This window comes from Nilaparvata lugens, chromosome 13 (assembly GCF_014356525.2).
Source record: "Nilaparvata lugens isolate BPH chromosome 13, ASM1435652v1, whole genome shotgun sequence".
Taxonomy (NCBI): Eukaryota; Metazoa; Arthropoda; class Insecta; order Hemiptera; family Delphacidae; genus Nilaparvata; species Nilaparvata lugens.
In genome coordinates, this window is record NC_052516.1 from 9,954,430 (window position 1) to 9,981,802 (window position 27,373).

The 27,373-nt window shown below is 32.4% G+C and overlaps 1 protein-coding gene across 1 annotated transcript in view; it reads right to left on the bottom strand.

Annotated features, from left to right (window-relative positions):
- LOC111056347 (pseudouridine-metabolizing bifunctional protein C1861.05) overlaps window positions 1-27,373 on the bottom strand; it is a 416,552-nt gene that overhangs the window by 386,742 nt on the left and 2,437 nt on the right. The window contains exons 3-9 of the mRNA XM_039439776.1: window positions 25,244-25,393; window positions 23,082-23,157; window positions 21,860-22,002; window positions 20,171-20,375; window positions 18,189-18,320; window positions 17,478-17,550; window positions 11,916-12,084 (exon numbers count right to left, since the gene is read on the bottom strand). Coding sequence (XP_039295710.1) covers window positions 11,916-12,084; window positions 17,478-17,550; window positions 18,189-18,320; window positions 20,171-20,375; window positions 21,860-22,002; window positions 23,082-23,157; window positions 25,244-25,393 — 948 coding nt within the window. The remainder of the gene's footprint in view (window positions 1-11,915; window positions 12,085-17,477; window positions 17,551-18,188; window positions 18,321-20,170; window positions 20,376-21,859; window positions 22,003-23,081; window positions 23,158-25,243; window positions 25,394-27,373) is intronic.

Below are 27,373 nucleotides of genomic sequence, written 5' to 3' on the forward strand. Positions count from 1 at the left end.
CAAAACAAACATCATAGGATGTTTATGATCATATGCTGATAGTGAATGTTTTTGTGATTTTTCTGGCTTCAAATGTATCAAGTTTTTTAATATTTTTCAATTTATTAATGCATTTTCAAGTGTAATAATAATTTGTTTCATCTTTCTGATCAACCGAGATACAAAAGTTTTAGTATAATGTATATTCGGACTGTAATTTTTTGTGATCTTTATAAAAGTGTTTTCATAACCTCATTTGGACTATTTTTATCAAAATTAGGGAGAGGAACAGTTTTGGGTTTATCCTGTTGATTCTCTCCCAATCATTAATTTGATGTTGTGATTAAGGAATGTAATAAATGTAATGTAATGTAATAAAAGTGTGTGAGAGATTCAAAAAATTAGTAATATCAAGAGAATTTCTTAGTTTTGGGAAAAAGTCTGTGTGTATTCTAATTCTAATTCTAATTTTTACAAGAAGCACTGAATGAGAGAGAAAAACTAAGGATAATCCTTGTACTATTTCTCTCCCACATTGAGATAATATGATTTAAAAAAGTCCGAAATGAGGTTATGATTCCACTTTTCTGAAATTTAATCCTTTTTCACTCAAAAACAACAGTAACTAAGAAACATAAGAAACATTCTATAAGAAACATAAATGTATCATCTGTACCAATGAAAGTAGAAGAAAAACAACTGCCTCCTAAATTGTCTATTAAAATATTTTATAGCATTATTGGTTTTCAAGGAATACTTATCAAATTTACAATATATGAACAGAGTTGTGGAGTTTATCCATATTAAGGTGGCATGGGAGAGATATTGTCAGTTTCACATAATTAAGTTCCACGTCACAATTATTTGGAAACGACAATACCATAGCCACCTCTAATACAAGGCCGCGGCCTACGATGTTGCAACGTCGCAGTGTAGGCCTACAATCTAATACATGATTGGTGAAAAAGATCAGCTGGTATTTTTAAAAATATTTTCCACCAATCATGTATTAGATTCTAGGCCTACACTACTGCGAAGTTGCAATATCGTAGGCCGCTGACTTGTATTAGAGGTGGCTATGACAATACCAATCTCATTTCACTTTATCAAATTTTCAAACAAAACTCCGATTTCAAAACGATAATTCTCTAATTCGAGTGTAAAAATACAGTAGTCAAAGTTGAAAAGATTTACACTGTTTTCATCAAATGAGCTTTACATTATCTATGTTTTTGGGCAATAATCGAGTTGAAATAATTGTTGAAAATCTCTAAAAGTCACTTAATTCATGTTGTTGTATAGCTTACCTATTATTACTAATTTGAATGTGACTAAAGCTCTGTCACTAATTGGATTACATTATTCATAAATAAATAAAATTCATACATTACATATTTTTCATACATTTGCAATAATATAACAATATTCAAGGTTTACAAAATGACACCTCACTATATAATATATGGGTCGAGGTTATCATCAAATTAATACTAATTTATGCTACAACAGATAATACAAAAATTCAAATGACTATGAGAACACAACGTTACTTCATACTCAAAAAAAAAAAAATAGAGAGACGACGATGTAATTATAGTAGAAAAATTAAATGTTCATTATTGCTTATTGTTGAGAATCTGTACCAAAATCTTCAAAATACTGTACAGTTATGTATGTTCATGCAAACTTAGAAGAAAATATTTTTATATAGTATCATTTATACAGTATTAATGTTCATCGTACGACGTACATCTTGTAAAATTGGGAAGGATATTTTTTCTTCGTATAAATAGATGTATAACTACAATGGAAATGCAGGAGTAAATATATGTTATAGTTTACACTGATTCGTGAACATTGATGTAAAAAGTCTAGCGAATATGTAATTTAAAAAATACAAATAAACTATGCCAAAAATAATAATACATCTACATAAATTGAGATTCAGAATCGAAAATAAATTATGTGAGTTGATTAATTTAAATCAAGAATTTTATATAAACTTTGCACTTGAAATAATTTGAGTTTTCATTGAACACTAAATATGATGAAATATCTTCATCAATAAATAAAATTGAAAACCAGTTTTATAGATGTAATGTGTTTCAATGTATTTTTCTAGTCTCGTTTCTTGAAGTTACCAGAATTGATGTTTCTGATTTTTCCAAACATAGGTGTTCTTAAATATTGTTCAATTAGTAGGTGTTCTTGATTAAAATGTTTCTACTTATTGGTGTTTTGAATAAATTGTGGTAATCAACTCACTCATAGAACCTAAATGAACAATTTTTCTAGCAAGTCTTTCAAATGTTTTGATTTTACAGTTTTTATCTTAATTACTGTATTGTAGAAATGGAGATCAACTCAATGATGTGCACACAAAATGCTGAGAAATCGTTTTTAAAAACGTTATTTTTTAATTAATAGAATACAATGTATTTTTTATTTGTTGAAGTGTCGAAGTTTGGACCATAATGTCCTCTCTACCACTTAACCACAAATGAGTGTGAAACAGCTACTAAATCTTGAGAACTGTACACTGTTAAAAACTTCTATTCAAAACAATTATTTGAAACAAACAATTATTTTGTAATTCTCCATCTAAAATCTCAGGTTTTATAAAAATAATATTGAAACTCGCAAACCCAATTTCATTCCCAACAAAATTCAAACTTCTCTATATTACTGTATCTAAATATAGCTAAATTTACAATTTACTTTTTACAATTGAATCTTTGATAATAAAGATGTATCTCAAGTGTCGGAGGTTTACATAATAATTTAATTCATGAACTATTCTATTTGAATTATATTCTATTCAATTCAATATTTATCCACAAAATGTGCAATCATTCATTTATTTATTTATTCATATGCAAATACAATTCAGGTAAAAACAACAGGCATTTGCCCAAAACTGCTTCAAACCTTAATTTAGAACACACAGTCTAAAGGTTATGCTACTTACGTAACTTAAATCATAATATTATTCGTACACAATTATGAGTCCAAAAAATTTATCTACTACAATTTTGAATTTATCAGATTGATCAATTTCCAAATACAAATCTAAACAAAACTCTTCCTTCACAATTACAAAAAATATTGAAATTTTCACTTAAATCCACAAACTCATGTAAACATCAAAACATATCAAAACTTGAATCCATATTTTTTCCAAAAATAAAGTGAGGAACACGTTATAATGGCAGAATTTGATTAATATTGGTGTTACTATCCTTGTCTATCATTCGAGGAACAGATAACGCTATCCTTTTCTAGTTCCAAAATGTTGTCAGATCGTTTTCTAACATTGTACAAATATAATAAATTAACAAAATATGTAATCTCAATCATGAACATAATATTATTAAATAATTAAAAACATATTTCCTTGACAAATAAAATATAATAATTAAATTTAAAATGGATGATCATTTTAAACAAGAATGAACAGTTAATATTACATCAGATATACCGGTATCAGCTATCCTCTATAGAAGGCAGTGGCAAGGCAAATAAACGGCAACACTGTATTCCTATCTTATCCCACTGTCATTATAACGTGGACCTCACTATAGAATAGAGTTACTTGTTCAAACCTTGAATAAAATATGCTATCATGAGACTAATTTCAAACTGTCAGGTACTTAATTGAATGAGAAACATTAATGTTATACATAAGGAATGCTGTCACTTTAAATTGAATCCCACCATATTATTTAATTCTTCATTTATTGATTGATACAATAAGTAAATCATCAAAAAGTGTGTTAAAGTTATACATTTGCAGATCTGCATTGTCGGCTGACAATCGGTAAGTGTGAAAACGACCATTTGATAATGTGGATATCGTGTCGGTGAGAAATTGTGAAAACGACTGTGAGAACTGAGAAAACGACCAAAACTGTGTTAAGGAATTAAGGATAATTTTGAAAATTAAAATAGGTTGATAACACTAAATTTGCCTCGCCCAGTTATATATTTATTCTGTATTCCTCATTGATTCATACAAGTACAAGTATCAAGAATGATAGGGAGATGAAAATAAGGTAACCTTGTGCTATTCCTCTCCCAAATTTAGATAAAGTTACACATAGCTCGAAGTCTTGTAGTTGTTCACTTCACAAAATTTTCAGTCCTTAATTATTTTCAGAAAGTAGATTCTTTAATTTAGATGCTCCAAAACCAAACATAAAAGGAATATTTTACATTATTATCACCAAAATAGGAAATATTTACATATTAAATAAATTATTTTGATGAACCAAAAAACTTAATTCTATATTAGTGTGTACATCATTGAGGTGTGATTGTGTTTATTAACCTGTAGCTTTTCTCAATCTTTTTTCAATTTATTGTATATCTAGAATCTCAATATTACTTTCAATACTAAAAGGATGGAAATCAGTAATTAAAATACAATGACCAGTTTCCCAAGTAAGGTATAGGACTAAGAAATTAGATAGCACTTGATTGAATAATATAAAGTGGAAATTTAATGCAGGGTTGGGAGTAATTTGTTTGTTCATAAACGATTCTTGAGAAATTTCTTAGCACGCTTTGGTAACCAATCAGAATCGTTTAGCCAGCTACAGGAATAAAATAAAATATATAATCGTATATTTAATTCATATCACTTTGTGATAAAATATTTCAAAAAAGGGTACTGAGATTTTTATTTTCTTTATATTTATATTACAAGTAGCCCTATACAGAGAAAAAAATAAAAAAGATTTACTATAGAATCTCTCAAAACCTTGACAGTGAACAGTGAAAATATAATTACCACGAGTTCCAATTGGACCATTCACACCTAGCCCGGCTGAGTGAGTATGAACAATCCCATTAAAACTTATGTGAATTATATTTTCACTGACACTGTTGTGTGGCAATCCAGATTTTGAGATCAAAATTAGCTATGCTTCACAACTTTTTGGAAAAAGAAAAGCTGATACCAGTTTGGTTAATTTAATAAACAACTTGCTATTGCCACGAAACCAGGTTCTGTGTATATTATAATATTTTATAATAATAGAAAGTGGTTGACAATTTCAATTCGTGTTTTCATCACTGTAACTCACATCATTTGTGGCAACATTAATTATTCTATTCCAATTTGAACTATTCAATATTCTTGGCTGAGAGAGTTCTTAAGAATTGTTTATAAATACGGTTCTGAATGAGATTGGAAGTTTCTTTGATTGGCTGATTTAAGTTTCATTGATGATGATTAGATCTAGGAATGGATGGTACAATATAACATTGAAAAGGAACTGACTATTTGCAGCTTTATGCATTAATTTTGAATATAAAAACATTCTTATTGATTGATACAATAAGTACATCATCAAAATGATAGGGAGAGAAAAAATAAGGTAACCTTGTGCTATTCCTCTCCCAAATTTAGATAATGATACACATAGCCCGAAATAGGTTCTTGTAGTTGTTCACTTATTTTTTTTTCAAAATGCTTGTTAGTACAACTAAAGTTGAGAAAGAAATAAAAAATAATTCTATTACAAAAGTGTTTCGATATGTAAAACAAAATATAATATTATTAATTAGTTTCTAGTTGTGCTTTCACAAACAAAATTAAGGTCCGATTTCACAAAAGCCTGTTAAATTTTAATAATGATTAAAATCTAAGACAATCAATCAAAAAGTTTTCTGAAAGAAGGCTTCTTTGATTGGTTTTTGTGGCATTTGATCGGGATTAAAAGTTAACAGACTTATGTGCAAATGGGTATCAGAGTTCAAACATTGTATTATAATTGCTTACTTTTTAAATTAATACATGCTTAATTCAATATTTTTACACTTCGAATATTATTTTTCAGATGGGATGAATAAAATCTCAGTTCATTACAGTTATGGTGTCATAGTTGTCATAATCAAAATTAAAAATATATTTTTCAAAAAAGCATCTCTTAAACCCGACTCCATTTTGATTTCTGGGCGCCAGATGAGATTTTTTTTTGTGTATTTTGTGTAAGAGATTTTCATTATGATGTGGTATTTTTCCATAATGAAATACACAAATAGAAACTGTCAATAACTTTTATTAAAATCTTAGTTTTTGTATAATTCATTTAAATCTCAGTTCTTTTTCAATGTAAGTTACGGTACCTATATTTTTCATGTAAGAAAGGACGCAAGACTTAGAAAACTGTACGGTAGCTGGTATAAACTTTTGAACGCTATTTGAAAGGATGAATATAATGTATAGACCATTAATCTTCTTGAGAATAAATCTTACAATTAATGTGAAGATTTCTGTAAGACACTTTGAGACACCAATTAATGTTAGATATAAAAATATATGTATATTGTAATACCTTTGAATCGATGTGAATGGAAGAATATACTGACTTAATATTATAGTAATTTCTCTAATTGTAACAACACTAATCTTATTGATGTTTGTAAAGTGTTCAGTTGGCTTGATATTTTTTTGTAATTATAGAAGAAAGTTTTGCCAATAAATTTGAAAATCATTGTCGTATATGTATTGAAAGAGAAAAGTAATCGATCTAGTTAAAATGAGATGTATATTGTGTTTAATTTTAAGCAACATAATTTTCTACTGAATGTTGATTTGTGTTATAGTTTATCAAATGGAATAATTCATTACTGTAATGTTATGTATTTTAGAGTAAATCTGTGGGCGAATACTTCCATTAAAAAATGTTGATTCAATAAAGATTTATGCTTATTTGTTATAAAATTGGGTGTTTATTGGATATCCTATTTATTGATTCAGTTTTTTTTTCATATTCCATGTAAAAATGTATTTATTATATAGAACGCCATAGCCAAACACGATAGGGTTACATCCTAAACTCTAAAAGCTGCGTTTGCACCAAAGTTATTAACAAAATGCTTATTTATCCGTCCTCATAGATTCTATTAGATTGAACGGAACTTGACAAACAAATATGTTCATCATGTGTATGTTCAAATCTATCATGTGTATGATAGATTATGTTCAATCTAATTGAATCTATGAGGACGGAGGAATAAACATTCTGTTAATAACTTTGGTGTAAACGCAGTTTAAGAGTAGACATGCATTATCTATCTTAAGGTCATATGCTAACACTACGTTTACTTGTGAATATGGTAGCATTTATCATAATGTTTTTGAATGAATTACACGATGATGTTGCCAATACCACTATATTTATTCAGAAATTAATTTAAATCACAGAGCCAGGTTTCATGGCAACCATATTTAGTTCATGAAGATGTCAATGTGGCCCAAGGGTCCAACAAAGATAATTTTCCTCCACCTACTGTCTAAAGTACTTCCTTTACTCCCTGAAACCTAATACTAAAGTGTCACTTTTTCGCTCTCGGTAGTAAAAAACAGAAAAACTCCCTAGGGAGTAAAAGTGACTCCATTTAAATAACATGGGGAGCATCTCTATTTTGAAACTTACACTGTAATAGGTTAGAAGGTCTAAGCTCAGATGAGAAAGCATAATAGAGGTGTCTGTCATTGAGTCAACTGAATTCAATACCACAACCAGAAATTTGATTAACTCATGAAATATATGTTTGTATGATAATTATTATATTCTTAATATTAGTAGACAATAAAAATTTATACAATTTTTAAAATATTTTATTCTATTCAAAATACCAACCAACAAATATTTTTGATCTGCAATTCAAATCTGAACCGCGTGATCTGGAGTCAGCCATTTTTGGTAGCTGCTCAGCTGATATAATTGTTACAACTTTTGTCGATAGATAGCGCAATCGGCAGTGCCAATCAGACGACCGGTTTTTAGGTTTTAGATTTAGGTTATGTTGTTAGGAATCATTGTCACCAATACGTAAGTTATTAGAATGATTTTATTTGCAGTTTCTATAAAAAAATGTAGATGGAGGAAAAATGTTGTGTACATCACGAGCGAAAAATAACTTACTTTTTCTCCCTCAGGAAAATTGCTGCCCTCGGCTTTGCCTCGGGCTTCAAACTTTTTCCCACAGGGAGAAAAAGTCGTACTTTTCACTCTAGATATACAAATAACTAACTATTATTCAATCATCCAGCATTACACCTAAATGATGACTAATTAATTGAAAATTGAATATCTTAAAAGCTATTTCAAACGCTCGTCAATAGCGTAGTCTGCAAAATTATAGATCTATTCAAATATCAATCTCAGTAGGCTACCCTTTTAAATAATTTACCACAACATGTTTCGGACATTAAAGCCATTTTCAAAAAATAGAGAAGTACCTAGCCCTAGAGAAAAAAGACAATCTATTCAAATCTATTATCTCCTATTTTACTTTACCTTAACTATTGGTTCAACATTGTAAACGATCTTGCAAATTTATGTATAACATAAAATCCCTCTAAAACCATTCCAACAGCGAACTAAAGTCCATCTTTAGCTGGTTTTCATTATTCTTTCCTATTTCTATTCTACTCGGTACCTTTTATTCTATTTTCCTGCTGTTTTGATATCGTAAACGAACCTCCAAATACGTACATGTAGAAAAATCCAATCCTCTAAAACCATTTCAATAAAACTTCAAGAGTGAAAACTATGATATTATAACTTCGTTCTTTCAAATCCCATTCTTCCACCTACTAACTATTTTATTTTATTTTTTTATACTACTACTACCTACCTTTTATTCTATTTACCTTAACTGCTGTTTTATTATTGTAAACGATCCCCCAAATTCATGTAAAAACATCTAATCCCTCTTCAAAAATGTCAACTAAACGTCAAGAGTGTAAACCATAATATTATAACTTAGTTCTTTCAAATCTCATTCTTTCACCTACTAACAATTTTATTTTACCAACAGTTTCAATATTTTGTCCTCTAAATACATGTTGTTTTACATGTACAACCCTTTTATATGAAACCATTTCAACAGAACATCAAGAGGGTAGACAAATGTCTGGCTTTGGCTTGTCAGTTTGAAGAAATAAGTATTGTCACCTGGTCATATGGGACATATATATGAATCATATATTTATCTCATATTGATCAGGATTTTAGAGTTTTAAATTGGAAAAGTTTAATGAACAGTGTTTTTGTCTTTGAACAATTTTTGTCATCGACAGAAAGATTGTTTATTTCATTTGTTGTCAAAATTAATGTAGCTTCTCTTTTGTTTTTAATAACAAACGTGCCGCTTGTGCGACAGAGAAAAATATGTACTTGAAATGGCTTTCATGTTTGGCATTGACTGACTTTATATTTAATACCCAAAATTTTACTTTTGGTCGGTCAGTGTGTGAGCTCGTTCGATAGGACTGAAAGTTAAGTCCGGCTGATCCAGTGAAAAAGGCTAGATTTCGGTTCGTTTAATAGTACAGTTATTCTGTCACAGATCGGGCAGTATAAAAATAATTGTATTGTTAAGGGAGACGGGTTCTGAGCCTATTCACTGGTTCAGTTAATATTTGTTCTTTTAAAATACTAAAGTCGCGAAATACCAGTGGATGCCAAAGTGGGAAGCTATTTCAAAAAGGTAGGTGACTACTGAATCATTTGTTCTTAAATTTTCATAGCCACAAACATTGAATCCTCATTAGCAGCAAGCGAGTGTTTTCCCCATTAATTCATATCAAATATTGTTTTATAATCAAATTAATCTTGTTTTGTTCAAATGTATATATGTTAAAGATTCATTAATTAAAGTTCTAGTTATTTTGTTCTTTCATCGTTATCATAGTTTTTTCCCCTTACATATTTGGTGTAGGCATTTGCTTACATATTTGGTGGAGGCTTCTCCCGCCGTTCCACATTCCCCTTTACATAATTGGTGAAGGCACATCGTGCTTCCATATTGTGCTTACATATTTTGGCTCCTCCCGCCGTTCCATTTCCCCTTTACATATTTGGTGGAGTTATCATAGTTCCTTCCCTGCTTACATATCTGGTGGAGGCGCCACCCCTACATATTTTTCTCTTTACAGTATTTAATATCAAGGAAGGAAGTAATTTTCTTATGTATATTTGTAAATTGCATGTACTGTATCTCTCATTTTTTCTAGTAACTTGCTTAGTACGACTGTAAATTGTAGTGAAGACTGTTTTGGGCTTAATGCCTGTAGTCTTCTTTGTTATATAATAAATAAATAGAAAAATGAATAAATAAATATATACATATAAGAATAAATAAATGAATAAATATTCTATTTTAAACGGTTTCAATGTTGTAAACGATCCTCCAAACCATTCAATCCTCTAAAACCATTTCAACAGACTACTTGGTGATTATCGTTGTGTTGTTATGTAACTACGGTACCGTGCCACAGACAGTTGTTTCGTACAACTGTCTCCTGAAAGTAACCCTAATTGTTGACCCCCAGTAATTGTTAACGATCCTGCAGCGGCAACCGTTGGGTTTATAGTTCAGGTAGTTCCTACTTGTTAGCTAATAGCGCAAATTGTCTCCAAGGGAAACATGCTATGACCCAGTTGGTCTGCTCTATATAGGTAGTATAGGTGGAGCTATATAGCTTCATACCTTGTTTGGAGCATTAAAATTGACCGGTTAATACCTCCCTTGAGTCCCTAACGGTAACCCAGAATTGTGTCACTATTAAACAGGGTGATTCTTAATTATGGTAAAATAATTTAATACCTGATAGTAGAGGTAAAAATAAGAAAAAAAGTTCTTATAAACATATATTCATAAACGCTTCATTAGCGAACTATACAGAGTGGTAGATTTCGCCCGGAATTCAGTTCCTCTGGTGAAATACACCGAATTTTTGTGTAGTTGAGAAGTTGATATTGTGGTACCTAATTATTCATATTGAATGAAAAAGACTAAGAAATTGTCAAAAAACCACAGATTTTTGATACTTAGAAAGTGTAAGTGTTAGTAAGTGTCAGTTTCTAAGTATCAATAAATCTGTGGTTTTTTGACAGTTTCTTAGGTCCGGTTGCACAACAGCCGGTTAAATTTTAACCGTGATTAATTTCACGAGAACCAATCAGAGAAGGCGTTTTTGGAAAGACGGCTTCTCTGATTGGTTCTCGTGGAATTAATCCCGGTTAGAATATAACCGGCTGTTGTGCAACCGGCACTTAGTCTTTTTCATTCAAAATACACCGATGCTGAATTGTTAAGGGACTAGTTTTTGAAAAATAACGTATGGTGGATTCATATGGAAAAATTTCTGAAAAATTGAATAAAAAGTTCACAAATGTTCAATGTGACCCCCTCCAGACACTCGAGTGATATCAATAGGATACTCGAACTCTTTGTGTATTTGAGAAGTTGATATTGTGGTAATTATTCATATTGAATAAAAAAGACTGAGAAATTGTCAAAAACCACAGATTTATTGATAATTAGAATTATTTCTAAAAAAGACTGAGAAATTGTCAAAAAACCACTGATTTATTGATAATTAGATTCTAATAAATCAGTGGTTTTTTGACAATTTCTCAGTCTTTTTCATTCAATACTCGAACTCGTTGCACACCCTCAGTAGCATATCGGGCGTAACATTTTGTATAGCTGCTGTTATTTCTTGTTTGAGCTCCACAATGTTAGCTGGTAGAGGCGGTCGATACACTTTATCTTCAACGTACCCCCATAGAAAAAATCGCAGGGGGTGAGGTTAGGGCTAACAAACTGTTACGCCCGATATGCTACTGAGGGTGTGCAACGAGTTCGAGTATCGTATTGATATCACTCGAGTGTCTGGAGGGGGTCACATTGAACATTTGTGAACTTGTTTTCTAGTGGGGAAAAATTTATTTTAATACTCTTCATTTTGATTTACAACCCAAGTTCCTATTATGTTTTCTTGATTAAATACAGATTTTCAAAGTTGTGGTATTCTTTTTGAATCACGGTGTATAAGCCTCTGTCTTTTCTTAAATTGTGACCAACATTGAATGAATGTTTATAAGTTTAATAAATGATGGAATAAAATACTGTACCTTGAGTGAATCAGTAGCTATCACCACGCAGTCAAGATTGGAGCCTCCGATCACCAGAGGTTGCTGGGTTGAAGATGAAGTTAAAGATGCCTTGGAACTGCTGACATGTTTCAGTGAACTTTGGCCAACAGCTTGCGGCATACTATTCACATGTTCTACATGCTCAGAACTGGTGAAAACAGAAAGAAAGTGGAAAATTCTGGCATTAGGCAAAAGCGTGCAGATGTGTGCAAAAAAGTGGCAAATATGTGCAAAATCGAAAAATACTTATGTACACAACTTATATAAACTATTTAAGACTGTTGGTTTGCTGTAGGCTATTACAATCATTTTTGCTCCATTGAATAATATTAATAAATAATAATTTTTAGAGAAAAGGAAGAAATATGCATGAGTAAAGTCGCGTTTACACCAAAGTTATCAACTAGAAGTTCTGTGAATAGTAGACCTCACGCAGTATTCTCATCCACAAGTACCTGATTGAAACTATAGACCTTATGGAAATACAGCAATAGACTGGCTTCTCCACACATCTGTGTAATCACTTGTCAGCTGATTTATGATGAATAATAATTCTATAGTCTGATTTTTACTCGTATGAAGGAGGCTCCTTTTTCCTTTTATATTATCCTTGAAATGCAAAATTTCCAAAAACCTTGTATATACGTCGACACGCAATTAAAAAAGGAACATACCTGTCAAATTTCATGAAAATCTATTGCCGCGATTCGCCGTAAATACGCAACATATAAACATTTAAACATTAAGAGAAATGCCAAACCGTCGACTTGAATCTTAGACCTTTTTCGCTCGGTCAACAAACTGCTAATAGCTTAATCCTTATAGATTCTATTAGATTGAACATAACTTGACAAACACATATGATCATCATGTGTATGATAAGTTATGTTCAACCTAATAGAATCTATAAGGATCAAGTTATTAACATTTTGTTAATAACTTTGGTGTAAACGCAGCTTTAGTCGATCTTTCACTTGAGTTAAGTTGCGTTTACACCAAAGTTTTCAACAAAATGTTTATTTTTCCGTCCTTATAGATTCTATTAGATTGAACATAACTTATCATACACATGATGAACATATGTGTTTGTCAAGTTCCGTTCAATCTAATAGAATCTATAAGGACGGAAATATGAACATTTTGTTAATAACGTTGGTGTAAATGCAGCTTAAGTATTAGCAACTCTTGTAGTATAGTGCAAAATCGAAAAATACAATATTGATCCTCTAAGAATAAATGAAATTTCTTATTCATTTTAAAGAGAATTATTGAGTAGGAACTTGAAACTTCTTGTAGGCTATAACAGTAATATAGCTAATAAATTTAAACAAATGCCTAGATAAAAGCAAATAAAGCTTATACAATTTTAGACAAAATGAGATTTTTGAAGGATTAAACATGTTTTTTGAATTCTATCAACTAGGAAAAATTGAATAACGGAGATATAGCAACTAAATTTGAAAAAATACTTGAATAAAAACAAAGAAAAGAAATACCATAGAGAAACGATAGCATAAGTAGATATCCCATGGTATAGGGCGTTTATGTCGCAACTTTTACTGTCATCTCAAGCCGATAGTTCATGTAATTCTTTTCCGTGAAGCTGTGTGACACTGGTCCCTCATATTGTGCTGTTCATACACTCTCATACCAACAAAACAGTAAAGTTCGACAATAATCTACAGTAATCGGCTTGAGATAACAGTAAAAGTTGCGACATAAATTCCCTATACCATGGGATATCTACTTACGCTATTGTTTCTCTATGGTAATACTTTTAAGGCAAACGAGATTTTTTCATCATAGAGAATGATACCAACTAAGAAATATTCTCTAACAAACAACGAAATTTGAGCAAATACCCAAATAAAATCAGGATAACGTACAATCAAGCTACAGCACTTGTAAATACAGTACAATAAATTAATCCAATGGATCATTTCCAAGTACTGTATAAGCTAAAGCATAGAATATTTTTTTCAACTCGGCTACTCACTCTAAGGACAAAACCATAAAGCTTCTTAAGCTTATAAGCTAAAGCATGGAATATTTTTTTCAACCCAGCTACTCTAAGGACAAGACCATATTAAAAGCGTTTTTTCAAGCGTTTTCCAGGCGTTTCTTCAAGCGCCAAACCTATCAGCCAATCGGAGAGCTACCTGGCCTGCCTGCTCTAAAAACGCTTGAAAAACGCTTAATATGGTCTGGTCCCAAGAATTATTGTAAAACCTAAAACTAGGCCTACTATCTGTTTCTTGTTTTGTTTCCATGGATGAATAAATAAATAAATAACTACAGTATTTGATAATTGAAGACAGAAAAATAATACCTAATTCGAGTGTTTAAGAGAATTTAAATATATTTTGTTTGAAATCTAATAATATTTATTGCATGCAATGCTCAATAGATGAAGCAATGAGTAAATAACTACCCATTTGGTAATTAGAAAAAGAGAAAGAATACATAATTCAAGTAAGAAAAGAAGATGTAAGTGTTGATAGAAGAAAAAGAAGATGAAAAAGAAATACAGCAATAGCAGAAGACAAGACAAAGCTGAAGAATTGAAGAGAGACGGTGAATTGAAAGACAAGACTAATAAATTGAATAGAGAAGGCGAATTGGGTTAGTAATGCAATAAATAACACGACAATGTTATTTGTTTCTTTTATTCGAACAATTTTGTTCCATGAAAACTGTCTACAACTTCGTACACGGTGATAAATTTATTTTTCATTCGTTCCATAAAATGTTATCAATTTATACGATAAAATCATGTAAACTCAAGTATTTAGATGTATACTATCCTTGATGAAAACCTACTTCTTAGAAAAATGTTTTCCAAATATCAAAAATAAAATAAGTACAATTTTAAGTTAAAGCACAGTTGCTGTGCTGTCTAGTTTACGTCTTTTATCCTGCACAACTTCACTGTGGACATTGTTATACTTATATTTCAATAGTATACTTACATTCAACTGTATTTCATTCTTTTTTTTATTCTTGTTATAGTTTACTTTCTAGTTATTAAAGTTAATATATTTCTTAATTAAGCTCACGAACGAACTCATGTCTTGTGAGCTTCACATTCTCTTGTACTTTGATGTTTTACATTGAACATGTCAATTTGTTTATTTTTGTAATATTGTACAAGGAATGAATAAATTTGAAATTTGAAAGTACAAATCCTCAAGAGTAAAAGATGATTGCAAACTCTATTTCATTTTATTCGTTTTCAAATATATCTAGGCTACATCAAATGCAATAATAATAAAAAAAGATCAAATATATCAACAAAAATTGAAAACAATGATTATTTTCGTTATTTTCCTAAAAGATCTACAATATTTTCAAAATTTATATCCCGTTTATTATTGAACTGAAATGGGACTTATAATTGATGAAATGGAATTTTAAATCCTAACTACTTTTGAGACTACATATCTAAAAAAAAAATAGGAAAAGGAACAGTTTTTGGCTGTGCCTGTTGTTTTTATTCCAATTATTTTTATATAGTTTGTGTATTAGTAAAAGAAATGAATAAACAGATAAATGAACGAACATATAGATTAACAAATACATAAAAATATAATGTGGCTTGGTGCAAGAACCACGGTATTTAGATGAAAATATATATCTTTTTCTATATACCGTGGCAAGAACTACCTATGTCAAAATATCAACTTTCTCACAAATCAGCTTGGAAGTTCACCTTGTATTTTCGAACTACGGCATTCCGATACGGAAATGCGAGTGCTACAAGTGCAGAAGTCGACATTGGTAGTTCTGGCACGGAGTATAAATGACAATCTAAAAACATATGTCTTCATTGGTAGTTTTCGCACTCTCAGAAAACTGTCAATCATGAGAAATTAGAAAGATGTCAATCATGACATTGGTAGTATAAATTTTATAACTTTTCATTGCATTGAGATAGGACATTGGCACTTCTGGAACTGAAAATAATCGATAAAGCAGGGAACCCACTATGCCGTCACCGTCAGGCGCCGTCCGGCACCGACCGTCACCGTTGCGTACCGGCAACATTGCTTAGCATTGTTTTAAACGAACGGCAACCCACTATACCCGTCCGTCACCGGCCACGACCGTGTCCGTCAGCCACCGTCGGCCATCATTGCTGTTTGGGGCATTCTTGCCGGATAGCCGGTCCGTTTTTTATCATTCTTCCAGTCGACATTCAACTATCAGTGAAGTCACATCGCCAGTGTTTTGTTGTAGTGCGCATTTGTTCTGTGAGCGATGAGTACGGACGAAATGTTGATAGAGGCTATTAGGGAGTATCCCTTCCTGAATAATACTAGTGATAATAGTTATCACGACAACAGGAAGAAAGATAATGCTTGGCAGGAAATCTCAGAAAAGTTTGATACCATGTCAGGTAAGTTATTTACAAATATTATTCTGTAAGCGAAATTATGAAATCAAAGTTTTGGCCGTTTGACAAATCATACGATGATGGGAAAAGTAGCATGACATTTATAAATTTACTTACTTCAGTGTCAATCCCGCAGCTTCTCAGGACCAATGACCTCACGGAAGTTACTGTGTTTCACTGGGAATTTCAGTAACTCGAGCAATTCGTAGAACTTCTTTGGAGTCATGCGGAAATATAAAAATAACTTAGCATCGTCTTTTCTCAAGTCGTCAAACAAATGATGAAATTCACCATATTCGTTTCTTCTTCTGAAGATTTCGTGCACCCAGTACCTATGCTTCCTCCGTTTCTGTATCTCTTCTTCTTCTTCAGCACATGCTGCGGCTTTTACTAGCAATTCCTCGTCTGATGAACTCTCCATCGCAACTGATGCATTTCTTCTGGTTAGCTCCGGTTTCTGACGGAGCTAACCAGACGGGCAAGTGAGTTATCGCCGGAAAAATGACGGTGAAGGCGGCGACTGACGGTGACGGTCGGTGCCGGACGGCGCCTGACGGTGACGGCATAGTGGGTTCCCTGCTGTGATGTATTAGTGTATTAAACTCATTTTTGAAAAAATTGACATTGGTAGTTTTTGCACCAATCCACAGAATTAAACTAGTAGACAAATTACTATAAAATTCATCATTATCAAATACAGAAAGTGTTAGTAACATGGAGAAAGATTCCACATTTACATCACAATTTTTCTAAATACATATCAAAACCCAGTTAGACACTAATGTGAAACCAGTTAGGCACTCCCAGGATTAATAATGACAAACAACATAAGACCTACATCACACATGAACAAAAAATAAATTACACCTACAATTGCTATATAAATATGGCACATTTATTCTGAATACTATAGTTAGAAGTCTTAAAAAGTTCGTCAGGCACATTTAGAAATTTTTTGATCTAACAAGTAATATTTAACGTTGATCTACTCGAAACTAATGGCGCATTTATTTTGAATACTACAATATAGTTAGAAGTCTTTGGAAGTTCATAAGGCACATTTAGAAATTGTTCGATCTATCAAGTTATACGTAACGTAGATTTAATCGAAACTACTAGAGTCTTTCCTCTCATTACTGTAGGCCTACCTGGAGAGCAATGCTTCAAGTTTTGTGGCAACCCTGCTTCCAACCAGGGCATTATTCTTTATTAAGGCGATGTCTGATATTGGATAAGTTAAGAAAAACACACAGAAAATGGTACAAAAATCATGTTAAAAACAGGAAAAATATGTACTAAGAGTAATTTTAGAATTTTAAGAAGAGTAAATTTCGAATTTTAAGAATAATTTTCATTGGAGCTTGAGAAAAATTGAAGAAAAATGAGGCAACAATGATTGAAGAAGTTTCAGGAGAAAATTTTACAATGGATGTTGCAATGCGAGCGACGTTTTCACTTAAACTTCCGGAAGTCGCGTTGGTTCGTTGGCAGTCTCTTTCCCTATCAAATGCACTACTTATGCACTGTCGCAACTAAATGGCACCTAAAGACTGAACCAGTGCTCGGTTGATACTGCAACTCAGTGGAGTGATGGAGAGAAAGTTTTGGAATGCATAGGTGACTCATTCACTGACACCACCCCATTCAATAGTTTTGTGCAGCAAAAAAACTGACACTGTTCTACTTTTTACAACAGCGCGACTGCCGGAAGGTTAAAGTATCAGTATTTCAATTTACAAAGATGTTATGATGAATAACAATGACATTCCATGTTTTCATGGATGACATTTTAATAAGGATTTGTATTCTTTGATATGATTTCATTCTTGTATCGATATTGTACTTTTTGGAAAGGATACTTGTTTCTAACGATTTTCCTTTCGTTAGTTTGCTCACTCTTTCAAGGACGAAGGGAGTGACAGCTTTTCCTTTTATTCCCTGTTCTTCGCAATCCCTCAAACACTGGGAGATCACTTCCTCCATACTGGCAACTGCAAAGATGAGAAAACATAATAGAATACAAGAACTGAAAATGAGATAAACAGAAACTATAGACAAACTTAACAGACTACTAACTAATAGACTAGATAGACTAATCATAGACAAAAACTATTTTATACTTCATGAACATTTATTCAGTCTTTTATTATCATAATAATGAAGTACAAATACTGTTGAAAACAACGTGGGTTTTCTAACAAGCACAATTTTTACTTTCCTTGCCCTATTACCATAGAGTGTATGTGCGTCTGTGTACACGATATCTCATATCCCAATTAACGGAATGACTTGAAATTTGGAACTTAAGGTCCTTACAATATACGGATCCGACACGAACAATTTCGATCAAATGCAATTCAAGATGGCGGCGAAAATGTTGTCAAAACAGGGTTTTTCGCGATTTTCTCAAAAACGGCTCCAACGATTTTGATTAAATTCATACCTGGAATAGTCATTGATAAGCTCTATCAATTGCCACAAGTCCCATATCTGTAAAAATTTCAGGAGCTCCGTCCCATCTATGCAAAGTTGGATTTCAGATTCCCAATTATCAGGTTTCAGATACAATTTAAACAAAAAAATTCGAGTGGAGAAGATTGAGCATGAAAACCTCTACAATTAATGTTGAGTAACATTTTCACCTAAAATTGAAATTAAGCTCGAAATTCGAGAAAATGTGATTATCCAATTGCAAACTGTTGGCAACTGTTGATTCTATTAAATCATTCACTATGAAGAGATATCAGACTTCGTATGTCTCCAGCGTTATTGTCTTGTCACCAGCTGGCTTAGATATTTGTTTATAAGTGGACTTGTGATGCGTCAGGTGATCAATTCTAATAACGGCAAGGAAAGTTTTGTGAGTGCGCCACACCAGATTTTTTCATATTTCAGAGGACTTCATAATATAATAATTATTAATCGGAAATAGAGATTGAATGCTTCCGTTCAACAATTATTATTTAATATCGGGGGACCGAGCTTTGCTCTGGAGTGTAAAAGCATAGAAAATTTGTAACGAAAGATTGAATTTATGGTTTATATTTATTTATTCATTTTCTCAGCCGTACAATTATTTTTACAGTTATATGAGGAGGCACAACAGGCTTATGCCAAAAACTGTCCCTTTTCAAATTTATACTACAGTCCAAATCAAAATCTAGATTAAGCTACTATCACTCATCAAGATAACAATTCATTCACACTTCAAAAAACAAACACAACATCAATGAATTCTATTTAGAATAATATACTTTGTTTGCAACAATATTTGTTAATATACTATTTACTATTCTACACTAAAAGCATCTAGTTACTATTTTAGACTTTCTGAAGTAAACATGTTTTCTAAAAAAAGAGAAATAAACGAAAATAAGTTATTCTTGGTGAATTTTTCTTGTCGTGAGATCAGCTGGATGATCCCACACACATGCACTCATTCACTCTCTTCCATTACGGTATCGACAGACGACAAAATTTCCAGCTGTTTTTCCAAGGACGTATTTATCCTTTTAATGTCCTTCAGCGAGTTATCCCAGGGAATCTTCATATCATAATCCGACTTTGTTCCAAATTTCGTGAGAATCGTTAGAGCCGTTTTCGAGATCCGGTCACATACAGATATATAAACATATAAACAGAAATTTCTCGTTTAATAGTATAGGATTCATTAGCTTTTCAATGAGAACCAATCAGAGAACCCTTCTCTTCGAAAAAGCCTCCTCTGATAGGTTTTCGTGGAGATAATCATGATTAAAATTTAACAGTGTTTTTGCAACCGGGCTATTGTGTATAAATCTGAAATGAATAAAAAATTCTAGAAAACTAAATATATACTCACAATCAATCTGTTCAGCTTCCAACGGCACAGGAACAGCTAACAGAACTCCAGAGTTCATTTTCAAAGTATGCAGACTTGATATAAGTTCGGCAGCTTCATCTACATTTTTCACATGATATGGAGACTGATGGCCGCTCTCTCTAGTGTAAAAGGCGGGAAACCGGTTGCTGTCTCCCATTGTAACCACACATACACCCAACGTTTCCTGTATTCAAACAGTAATTGGCATGAATTAATTTATTTTAGAAGTATAACATTTATTAAACGTAAATCGTGTAAGACTGGCCAAAGTTTTGACCGGCTAATTACATTTCACACAATTTCACAATGCAACAAAATTTATATAAAAAAATAGGCTATCATAATCGTTTTGTTGAGAACCAGTCATAAAGAATCAATCTTAGTAACCAGGTTCCACAACTGATACTGGTTTATTGATGTAATTGATTCTTGTTTAAAATAATCTATTATATTTTATCAAGCAATAAATTATATTTTTCAATGGTTTCATAATCAAGATTGAGCATTTTGTAAATTAATTATTAATTTTACATTGTTGAAAGATGATCTGACAACAGAGCAAAGCGTGAAAGAGATAGCGCTATCCGCCTTGTTGCATGATAGACTAGTAGTTCTGTGAACAGTAGACCTCGTGCTGAGTAAGTTGCATTGACCTGTTGTTGTTTTCTCAAAAATTAATAAATAATTTATCAGTTTAAAATGTCTAGAAAAAATCCTAAATAAACATAGAGCTTTCTGTCCTATCGTACTGTGACGTGTCGTCCCGGAATGTGAGTGTAAGCGCTGTTATCAGGTCTGGCTGCAACTATCTACAACGTTGATGGAAAGATACATTTTCAAGATGTTCGATGTTTTTGAACGGGTAGTATTATTGACCGAGCGAAGTGAGGTCTAAGATTCAAGTCGCCGGTTCCGCATTTCTCTTAATGTTTGAATGTTTGAATGTTTATATGTTTATATGTTGCACATTTACGGCGAAACGCTGTAATAGATTTTCATGAAATTTGACAGGTATGTTCCTTTTTAAATTGCGCGTCGACGTATATACAAGGGTTTTAAAAATTTTGCATTTCAAGGATAATATAAAAGGAAAAAGAAGCCTCCTTCATACGCCAATATTAGAGTAAAAATCAGACTATAGAATTATTCATCATAAATCAGTTGACAAGTGATTACACAGATGTGTGGAGAAGCCAGTCTATTGCTGTATTTCCATAAGGTCTATAGTTTCAATCAGGTACTTGTAGACGAGAATACTGCTTGAGGTCTACTGTTCACAGAACTACTAGTAGTCCACTAGACAGCTGATTTATGTTGAATAATTCTATAGTCTGATTTTTACTCTAATATTGGCGTATGAAGAAGGCTCCTTTTTCCTTTTATATTATCCTTGAAATGCAAAATTTCCAAAAACCTTGTATATACGTCATCGCGCAATTTAAAAAGGAACATACCTGTTAAATTACATGAAAATCGGCCGCGTTTCGCCGTAAATGCGCAACATAAAAACATATAAACATTTAAACATTAAGAGAAATGCCAACCCGTCGACTTGAATCTTAGACCTCACTTCGCTCGGTCAACTACTGAACACTAGTTTATCAATGGTGTTTTCCACCCTGGTGTCCTAATGTGATACGGATCAAAAAGTAGAAGCTTTTTACTCACTAGATACTCGAGGGTTCGTCCAATGTCCAGTATGGATTTGATTCCACTAGACACAACTGTGACGGAGCTTCTAGACATTTCCATTAGATCGGCACTGATATCCATGCTGGTCTCCACGTCTCTATGTACTCCACCTATTCCTCCTAGTGAATAGACAAGATAAAAATAAATTGAAGTAGTAAAAATATAAATAACTAAATCCTCTAAATAATTGATAGCGTTTAAGAGGAATGAAGATAACGTTATACACTGTTGAAAATGATCGCTATAGTGAGTTCCACGTTATAATGGCAGTGGAGAAAGATAGAACAACGTTGCCGATCCTCTGTCTTGTCAATGCCTTCTTGACGGTAGCTGATACAGGTTTATTAATGTGATATTAATTTTAATTGAATGAAAAAGTTCATTTTTCTTAATTGAGGGTTTTTGACAATTTCTTAGTCTTTTTCATTTGATATGAATAATTACCACAATATCAACTTCTCAACTACACAAAACAAAATGTAATATTAATTGTTCATTCTCGTTTAAAATAATCAATTATATTTTCTTTATAGGAATTACATTTCTCAATAATTTCATAATGAATTTACATAATTAAGATGAAATATTTTGTTAATTAATTATTGATTCTACATTATTGAAAGCCGATCTGGCAACAGAGCAAAGCGAGAAAGAGATAGCGCTATCCGCTTTGTTGAATGATAGACAAGGATAGCAATACCATTGCTAATCAAACACTGCCATTATAACGTGGACCTCACTATAGCCGGTTGAAATTACTCCAGTCAGTAAGTAAACGGATTTGATTATTTACTTAAATACTTAACTGCATGTCGTGTGAAATACATAAATAAGTGTGTTAACGTTATACAATAACAGATCTGCAGTGTCGGCCGACAATATTGGTAAGTGTGAAAACGACCATTTGACCACATGTCGGTGAGAAATTGTTAACAGTGAAAACGACTGTGAGAACTAAGAAAACGACCAAAACTATGTCAAGGAATTAAGGATAATTTTGAAAATGAAAATAGGACACATAGTCCAAAATAGGTTAAGTCTTGTAGTTGTTCACTTCACAGCATTTTCAGTTCTTAATTATTTTCACTAAGTAGATTTTTGAATTTAGATGCTTATTCATCTCTACTATGATTTGTGTTTGAATTGATAATAATTAATAAATACGATAAATGATACTATTTTTACAATCAATTTTTACCTGTGACAAATACTTTGATTCCGACTTTTTCAGCTACCAATACAGTACCGGCCACTGTCGTACCACCATCCATTTTCTGCGGAAAAACGATGAATTCGTAAAATGTCCAAGCCAATTATTTGAATTTTTTTATCTATTTACACCAATAGGAAATGAATTACAACATATAGAGGCTTACAGCTTCATGCCAAAACAATCCTCATTAAAAAGCATTTTTTTCACTTTTTGTAAAGCTGCGTTTACACCAAAGTTACTAGTAGTTCTGTGAACAGTAGACCTCACGCAGTATTCTCATCCACAAGTACCTGATTGAAACTATAGACCTTAAGGAAATACAACATTTGACTGGCTTCTCCACACATCTGTGTAATCACTTGTCAGCTGATTTATGATGAATAATCCTATAGTCTGATTTTTATTCTAATATTGACGTATGGAGGAGGCTCCTTTTTCCTTTTATATTATCCTTGAAATACAAAATTTTCAAAAACCTTGTATATACGTCGACGCGCAATTAAAAAAGGAACATACCTGTCGAATTTCATGAAAATCTGTTACCGCGTTTCGCCGTGAATGCGCAACATATAAACATTTAAACATTCAAACATTAAGAGAAATGCCAAACCGTCGACTTGAATCTTAGACCTCACTTCGCTCGGTCAATTAACAAAATGAATAACTTACAGTAATCCTTATAGATTCTATTAGATTGAACATAACTTATCTATATGATATTGTCATGATGAACATTGTGTTTGTCAAGTTCCGTTCAATCTAATAGAATTCATAAGGATTAAATTATCAACATTTTGTTAATAGCTTTGGTGTAACCTCAGCTTTAAATTGGAGAGCAATTGATAGAATACGAGAAAAGAATAATAATGAATCTGTCAAAAAGTAATATGTAGAAGGCTTCGAAATTAAATGAAATGAAGCACAACATGTCGTTTGTTTCATAGTTTTTAGTAAAAATGTTGAAAATAATATTCTTGGCCAGTCACATGCTTCGACTGAAGACACACTTTTCGATGGTCAATTGCGGAAATTTCCAGCACCAAGTATTAACTATAGTGAGGTTCACGTTATAATGGCAGTGGAGAAAGATTGGAGAACAACGTTGCTGAACCTGTCTTGTCAATGCCTTCTATAGACGGTAGCTGACAGGTTTATTGATGTAATATTAACTGTTCATTCTCGTTTAAAATTAATAATCAAGCAAGAAATCATATTTTTCAATTATTTCATAATGAATTTCCATAATCAAGATAAAATATTTTGTTAATTAATTATTAATTCACATTGTTGAAAGACGATCTGGCAGCAGATCAAAGCGAGAAAGAGATAGCGCTATCCGTTTTTGTTGAAGGATAGACAAGGATAGCAATACCATTGCTAATCAAACACTGCCATTATAACGTGGACCTCACTATAATTATTTATTCTCGTAATAAACTAAAACTAATAGTATTGATGTAGGCTAGCCCTACATGGATACTTTATGATGTGAACACAGTTGCCAAGTTGATTGTTCTGGAAACAAACTGCTTATGAATGGATAACAAGTTAGAGTTTTATGAGATACGTTCAAAGATGATGTTTTATTCTATTTTTATCTTGTTCGTGAATGTAAACTTTTAATGAATAAAGTGTTAATTACAAAAGCACATTTACAACAGTATGATACATTACAAACTAATATTTTTTCAGAACTTTTATCATTTAAAATTTCACACTGAATGTAATTCATAGAAATTATTCAGTAATTCATTACATAATGTGTAAAGCTAGTTCGCCTCCATGGTGCACATTGGGTAACGCTAAATGGACTAGCAAATGATGGCGGTCAGACAAACTTATGTTCTCCTGACCGAAAACTACACAACATCTCAAAGAATTTGAAAATATACAGTGTATATCTAGGCATTTGAGACTCATGTATATTAGTTGTGTATCTGCCATACGCTAAATAAATAAATATGAAATCTTCTGGCATCAGACTTTTCAGAGTTGAAAGAAAAACTTATAGTTAAAAGTTAAGAGTTATAAAAAAGGCGGTCTGTCTACTCTTTTTTTCTATTCTATTACCTTTGGAATCAGTTGCGACCTGAAAACTTTGACACTAGTCTTGGACCACCTGGATCACTCAATATTTATTCATTTACCTTTGATAAAACGAATGGAAAATCCCTCCTTGATATCTTGACAACTGGCCGTTCCGGAGAAGCAGGTTGCGCCAATCTTTCCAACTCTTCTCTTTTGAGACCAACCTTCACACGTCCATCAATCACCCCTATGGTTGCTGGTACAGCTCCCTGCAAAATAAAGCTAGTTTTATGATACTGTAATTTAAAGAAAGCTCTTCAATAATATTAACTTAATTGCCTTACTTGTAATACAGAAGTTTTGTTTCATAAATGGTGCTACAACATAGTGTAGTAGTTTATTTCAACTCAAGTTTTTATCCTAACTTGGTGCCGATTGCACAACAGCCGGTTAAATTTTAATCGTGATTAATTCCACGAGAACCAATCAGAGAAGCCGTCTTATCAAAAATGCCTTCTCTGATTGGTTCTCGTGAAATTAATCACGGTTAAAATTTAACCGGCTTTTGTGCAACCGAGCCTTGTACTATTGGTCAATTATTAAACTAATAAGTAACTACAACAGTAACCCACTTTTAATGAGTTTCTTAGGGCCGGTTTTCGAGCTCGGGATTTAGCTAAGTTCTAGACTTTGAACAGCTGGAGTCAGAAAATTTGCTTTCCGAAACAGGGCGTAGTCGTAGTCATAGTCACGTTTAAATTAAATTTCGAAAAACTAGAAAATTGAACACAAAATAAAATAAAGAGAAAATAGTGTAAAGTTTCAGCTATTTTGAATTATTTATGAATGTTTAATTTCGTCAAGGAAAAACGTTTCCAATCATAGAAATGGGAAAATAAAGATTTATTTTGCTGCAACTATTTACTGCGACTACGCCCTGTTTTTGGAAGCTGGAAGCCAATTTTCTGACTCCAGCTGTTTAAAGTCTAAAACTTACCTAAATCCCGAGCTCGGAAACCGGCCCTTAATGAGTAACAGTGGTTCGGAACCCACCCAAAGTTGTGGGTTCACTCATATCTCATAATCATCATCAATTTCATTACCCTTGCGCAGATTCAATATGGGCTCATGTGGGCAAAATCATAAAAATCTGGTGTGGCGCACTCACACAACTTTCCTTGCCGTTATGAAAATTGATCACCTGACGCTAGTGTTCCCGCGCATCTCAAGTCTACTATTCAAAGATCTGAGCCAGCTGGTGACAGGGCAATAACGCTTGAGACACACATGAGGTCTTCTATCTCTTCATAGTGGATTATTTAATAGAATCAACAATAATTTGCAATTGAATAATCACATTTTCTCTAATTTAATGCTTATTTCCAATTTTAGGTGAAAATGTTACTGAACATTAATTGTAGAGATTTTCATGCTCAATCTACTCCACTTGATTTTTTTTTGTTTCAATTGTATCTGAAGCCTGATAATTGAGAATCTATCTGCATTGATGGGGCGGAGCTCCAGAAATTTTTACAGATATGGGACTTGTGGCAGTTGATAGAGCTTATCGATGACTATTTTAGGTATGAATTTGATCAAAATCGTTGGAGCCATTTCCGAGAAAATCACGAAAAACCCTGTTTTTGACAACATTTTCGCCATTTTAGCCGCCATCTTGAATTGCATTTGATCGAAATTGTTCGTGTCGGATCCTTATAGTGAAAGGACCTTATGTTCCAAATTTCAAGTCATTCCGTTAATTGGGAGATGAGATATCGTGTACACAGACGCACATACACTCATATACACACACACACACACATACAGACCAATACCCAAAAACCAGTTTTTTGGACTCAGGGGACCTTGAAACGTATAGAAATTTGGAAATTGGGGTACCTTAATTTTTTTCGGAAAGCAATACTTTCCTTACCTATGGTAATAGGGCAAGGAAAGTAAAAATAAGGTACTTTTTCTTGATTATGTACATCTTGATCATTTTTGAAGATTATTAGGTTCAGATATTAATATAAGATTATTGAGTTCTTGATACAGTGTCAAGGTACTTCCTGAACGCTGAAGATTGGGTCCAGTGCATGAATCGCGTCCAGACTTGAATAAGCAAGTATAATTACTTGCTCGTTACTTACTAGTTAACTCTATGCATACTTAGTGAATAGGGCTTACTATAGTGTATATGAATTTCTGAATGATGACACTTGAATTCTGCTGTTGTATTATAAATGTGT